This window comes from Macaca mulatta, chromosome 5 (assembly GCF_049350105.2).
Source record: "Macaca mulatta isolate MMU2019108-1 chromosome 5, T2T-MMU8v2.0, whole genome shotgun sequence".
Lineage (NCBI taxonomy): Eukaryota > Metazoa > Chordata > Mammalia > Primates > Cercopithecidae > Macaca > Macaca mulatta.
In genome coordinates this window covers 96457989-96463988 of record NC_133410.1, presented here as the reverse complement: position 1 = coordinate 96463988, position 6000 = coordinate 96457989, and the positions used below count along the sequence as shown (strand labels likewise).

The window sequence follows — 6000 nt, the reverse complement described above, 5'->3', positions numbered from 1 at the left end:
CATCCCTCCATGGCTACAATGCCTAACTCTCACCTTCCAGGGAGAAAACTCTATACTCTTGTGTTTCTAAAGGAAGCACAAAATATTCTTGCAAGATTTAAATACTGCTAATCAGTGGCAAAGAGTGTAAATAGATGAAATGGCAAAGTTTTAAAAGTTTTTTTGTAGTGTTTGGGAAAATAAAGAATCTGTGGTAGGAAGCAAGCAGGTTTAAGTACAAAAAATAAAAAAAAAAAAGCCCAGCCTCAAGCCTTAATATACCTTAAGATGCATAAATACAACTCAAACTTCATAAAGCAGAGGAGTAAAAGGCGCAAGAGTCATGTAGCATCCCTGAAGCCATGGCAAAACAAACACAGCAGTATTTCAAAACTAGGTTCAAAGGCACAATTCAATCAGCCTCTTATTCTCTGTTTATGTATTTATATACTTTTGTATATCAGAGATAACAGTTTTGTTAATTGTGGAGGATACAATGGTTTTCTTTTTGCTTCTAAAAATTACTGAAGATGAATTGTAATAAATCAGTAAGCTCCCGATGCTAGTAACATTAATGTGTAAGATACCAAATAAGGCAAGTTTTCAGCCAGAAAGGGGTAGGGGATTTTAGCTTTTTAAACATCCCGAGACCTGAAATTAAAGAATATAGGACAAGGGAGATAAGTGTGGTCCAATTTGCCCAAGGGAAATAGCTACACGTTTTGGTCAAAACAGATCTATAATATAAAGGTCTTTTTGTTACAAAATATTAGATGCTTTTCCTATTCAGTATTGTGATCAAATCATAATATCAGACAGTCAAATTCTCCTCCCATTGTGATTCTATTTCTGATAAATGCTTGCTGGGCCCTCCCACTCCTCATCACTGCTACTAGGTGGCCAATGTTTTCACAATCCGAACCCAGTATAATTTGATAAATTTTATTAAAGTGTTTTTTCATTATTTAGCAGGGATCTTAAATTCAGTAATTCAACACTTTTAAAAATAAAACAGTGTTCTTCCATCTCCTACTAAGGACACAGACAGACAGACAGACACAGACAGACACACACACACACACACACACACACACACACACACACCCTTGTAGTGCCAAAGGCAAGATTTACACTCTATTTTCACTCCTTAAGATGCTTTGCATTTGTCTTACTGTGAAGTGTGTACTGTTACTGTTATAAGAACTTTGCATATTCAAAGGCTTAATTTTATAATCTAATCCTTTCAAAATGATCTACCTCAGTACAGATTTTGCCTTTGGGAATTGTAAGCATGCAGTGAAAAAGTGCAAATGATTTTAAAAATCCTTTAGACTTCTATATACAACTGTAACAGCAAAAACACCCTATGAACATTAAGGATTCCTCAGCCACTGCCTTTCACATACTCTATTAAAAAGGTTACCATTAGTTATTCTCTTTTAGGTACAATGCAATAAGGATCAGAAATATCCAATGACCAAAGTAGTACAAATTGATCTATGCACATGTGTTACTTTTTCAAGGGACAAATAAAATCTTTATATCAAGTTCAGAAGGAAAAAAAAAAACCCCCACAGAGTAAGGCCACTGAAAAAGCAATCTGTTTTAGAGCTGGCTGAGAAGTCTACTTGGAAATGTCTTCAGTCAAGGGAGCACTGTGGCTTGCCAACAGAACACGCACATGCTCTGGCACCATCTACATAGACAGGACCTGCCATAAAGAACACAACCTTTCACAACTGACAGGTGGCTTGTTCTAGGGAATGATGGGGCAAAAGGGGAGGGGATGGCTAAGGGAGTAAGGAAAAAAGAAAGATGTTAAATAACATCTTCAATATCAAAATAAAGCCCGATTCTGGTGCCTTGTCCCTTACATATAGGAGATGGCCACACAATGCTACAAACGCACAAAACCTACCAGGCAATTACTGTTCATTTAATACAGGTTTTTAAAACTAGTAGTTTAGAAAGGACCCGGGGCTTTGCATTAGAACATGAATAAATGAACCGGTCATCAGGAATCACACATCAAGGTCTTATGCTCAGATATGACTACAGCTGTCATTCTCTGGCTTTCACATAAGGGACCAGACCTCTGACTTAGTGAGAACCAAACAACAGTCTGGAGAAGAAACTGAAGGAACAGCCCCACACAGACCACTCACACTGTGAGAGACAAGCCTCGCTCCCATCCCTTGCCATATCCCTTTGTATATTTACAAACCAAGAGAGTTCCTGCATTCATCAAAGGGATCTTAGATGTCTTCATTACAAATAAAGATGTTTCTCCCTCCTCCACTAACAGGAAAATGTAAAACACGCTTGGTAGGAAACACGTAGCGGGTCAGAATAGGGCAAAGGTGGAGAAAACTCGTTATAGAGATGACACTCCCCAATTGTAGTAAGCGTGCACATTCTACTTCTAAAAGGGATAAAAAGAATTGGCTTTTAAAAACACTGCACTCACAGTAATGTTTCCAATAACCATTAAAGTTTCAATGAAAAAGAAAAAGCTGTGCTTATGGGCACATGGGATTTCTGATTGTGTTATTTCATTTTAGGTCATTCAAAATGGACTTGGTTTAATGTATACACTATGGCAATAACTTACGGAGGGCCACAGTTCCTCCTCAACCAAATCAAATCCAGCTGAGAACACTCTGGAGTGAAGGCATGTGGTGACGAGTTTTTCAAAAGTCTAATTAAACACCCCAAATCTCTACATCCTCTCAGGAAGTTAACTTCCCCTAGACAATCAAAGACTCTGAAAGTCTAGTTTTGCTATAAATATAAAATAATTTGTAGCAGAAAAATATAGCCTCTCTAAGAAGCAGATTTCATTTTTCTTGTTCACTGACAAAACTCTGAGTTGGTTGGACAACATGAGTTACCACATAACTGTAGACCACAGATCAGCACCTCAAATTCCAGCTCTACTCAAACAAAACTTTAAAAGCACTTTAGCCCTCTGGTCAGGTATAAACGTTGGTTCCCTTCTTCCCCAAGGTAGGAAATTCAGAATAGAGTCAACAGTGACTGCCCTGTTAGAGAGTCCCTTTTGCTGAAGCAGGGGTGGGAAATGGCAGCGCCAAGTCCTCCCGTGCAGACCTCGAGGCGGCACCCCATGCGCTGTGGCTCCTCCTCGCCGCTCCGACGTGGGCTGACTTTCAGCACAGAAACAGAGAAGTCAGAGCTGGGGTGAATGTGCAGCACTCTAGGCAATGGCGGGTGGGGGGCGGCAGGAGCAGGGGTTGCCTTCAATTTTATAAATTACAACAATACTTGGTATTATCAAGCCACTGTTCATTGGCAGAAAGTGGGGCACAGTGGAGTCCTTCATTACTTATGGTTTACAGATGGCCATTAGAAGTTATTAAACAAATATTTCTCCCAAAACTCAAAAGAAAAAAAAATCATCCACAAAACCCTTCACCAAAAGTCATTGTTAAAAAAAAAATTTCCTTCTGGGAATGGACTAGTGTGGCTACCGAGATGATGTAAATTCACTTTCAGAGTTGAAACTGCTTCTCCTCATTTCGTTTGCAACTTGTATTCTGCTGGTTAAAAAAAAAAAAAAAAAAAGAAATGTTTCTAGACCATTCATACACCCATTTAAGCTACATTGCACTTCTGTCCTTTAGTTAGGAAGGGCAAGATCATCTCTGGGGCCAGCCTCCTCATCTCTGCTTCTGCATAACCATAGTGTCCAACCAATGATCACACCGTTGTGGAGAGTTTAAGTGGACAAATGTCCTGGCCATCTCGTGGTGCTTCTTTTTAGAGTTTGGTGTCCTGATGAAACAAACGTCTGGACTGTTTTTGAGGCTTCCAATGTGCAAAAATAGTTCCCAAGGCATTGAATCAACCTGGGGCTCCATTAAGGTGTTTTGGTTAATTCTAGTAGCTGCTGGAAACCCTGCCGTGTATAGTGCACCAGGTCCACCAAACTGCTGTTGAGGGCCAAGGTGCACACATTTGTGCTGAGCCGAGCAAAGAATTCTGCAAAAACAAAACCAAAAAACAAGTAAATACACAAGCACACACAAAAATTAAAATTCAAGGTTCCAGAAGGTACGTCCCCACAATATTCTGCACTTTATCACAGAAAAAAGATCACAATCTACTGTCACTGCTTGCTAATTCTCCACTAGACTATAAACCCGGTTTGCTTTAGAGCGGAATCCATAATGCTTAGCACAGTGGCTGGCACTTGGAAAACACCAAATTTATACCTTTGCCTCAAAAGATGCATTAATGGGGGGGAAAAAAAAAGTTAAAAGTATTATCAGTTTGATAAGACGGATAAGGCCCTAAGAGGCTATGTGGAAAGTAAGTGGTTACAGCCAGCTGGCTCCAACTCTCCTAAACCTTGCATTTCTCCAAGGGTCTTCTTCCCTAAACAAGTCTCAATAATGTTTACTACACTGCATCTCTCGTACTATAGCTACTATCTTTCTTAACATATACTAAAAACAAACAATAATCTCAGTATTTGGGTTATGCTACTTTGTATCTCCAAAGTGCTGAGCCTAGGAACAGCCAGTGACTCCTCTTCCTCATTTGCCTTGCCTTTCAGCTAGCATTTGAGCTCAGGCTGAAATAATGACAACAGAACTTCAGAAGGGGCAAGGCGCTAAAACCACTTCTATTTTGGTTTTGCTAAGATCTAGCCACAGAAATTCAGCTCCACGCCACAGTGCTCAAGGAATAATTGCAACTAGGTTCTGAGGCTGAATGGAGAAAATATAATTAAAGTAAACAGCTACACATTTCCTTTTCTCCAAGAAACTGAACTTAAAATATAAACCAATGTTATTTCCTCCCAATCCACACACCCCAGTAATTACCACCACAAAGCCATTTATTTACCTTTATTCTTCCTTGTGAGTGCCTCGGCCTGCTCCCAAAGGTCAAAGGCGGTAAGAACATGGGACGTGATGGTGACATAGGAAGATGTCATATTCTGAATAGTGACTGGGGTGCTGATGGTGGCAGCCACTCCACTGCTCCCCACACTGCCAGCACTTGACTGGGACCCTACGGAGCTGGCAGGAGAAGGCATTGGGGAAAGAGGGGATGGTGTGCCTGTGCTTCTGGGAGGCGGAAGAGAAGAGAGAACTGGTCAGTCAGTCACCAGTAGCCCCCAGATCACAGATTTACGTGTCTGGGACTACAGTCCAAGACACAAAGTTTCACTACACACCTGCCAAAATGATAACCACTGCTAAAGTCACTCCTACAAGGAAAACGAGACACCATGCTGAGCTAATCTGTATTCCAAATATGCTTTCCCATGCCATTCGCATAGTCTACTTCCTCTGCCTGGAATCTCCTAGTAAGACAATACTCTATGTATGTAATGTATGCATATGTGTGTGCACCCACCTGTATTTCATCCTTTCATCCACTCAGTAAACACTAACCGAGCACCTGCTCTGTACCATGCATTCTTTTAGACACTGTGGATACCCTGGATACATCACAGCTTCCTTTCTGCCACCACTTGAACATCTCTCTTTTCTTGCATTTATCTACTGTTTATTCCTTTTCCTGGGTCACAGCAGAAATTATGTCTTATTAATTTTTGCATTAGTAGTACTTAGCACAATGGGTGCTAAAAGCAGGCTCCTGATAAATACTTGCCGAGTCAATGAATGAACTAATATAAGTATCATGCATCAGAAGACTCAATCTCCTCTTTACTCCACTCTTGGCTGAATATCTGGACCTGCAAGTTAACATGTGACTCAATGTGGATTAAATAAAAAAGAGTTAATGAATATAAAATGGAAAGATGGCTCAGCGGCAGTAGCCTCATGATGTTACACCTGCCCTTTGGGCTGCACGGACCTAGCAGAATGTACATTTGCAAAGAGTAGAGTGAAAGCTCCATGAGGGCAGTGGTTCTTGTCCACTGTATCCCCAGTACCTAAAACAAGGCTTGGTATGAAGAAGGTGCTCAGTATATACTGGATGGACAAACGATTGAAGGAGTTATCTAAAATAATGTGACTGACAATC

The 6000-nt window shown here is 40.5% G+C and overlaps 1 protein-coding gene across 10 annotated transcripts in view; it reads right to left on the bottom strand.

The window, feature by feature from the left end:
* Positions 1–479: 479 nt before the first annotated feature.
* The window catches only part of AFF1 (ALF transcription elongation factor 1), a 204172-nt gene continuing 198651 nt past the window's right edge, over positions 480–6000 (bottom strand). For all 10 annotated transcript variants that reach the window (XM_001095779.5, XM_028848601.2, XM_015138760.3 and 7 more), the window contains 2 exons: positions 4849–5072; positions 480–3978 (listed from right to left, as the gene is read on the bottom strand). In XM_001095779.5, coding sequence (XP_001095779.2) covers positions 3857–3978; positions 4849–5072 — 346 coding nt within the window. In that variant the 3' untranslated portion in view covers positions 480–3856. The remainder of the gene's footprint in view (positions 3979–4848; positions 5073–6000) is intronic.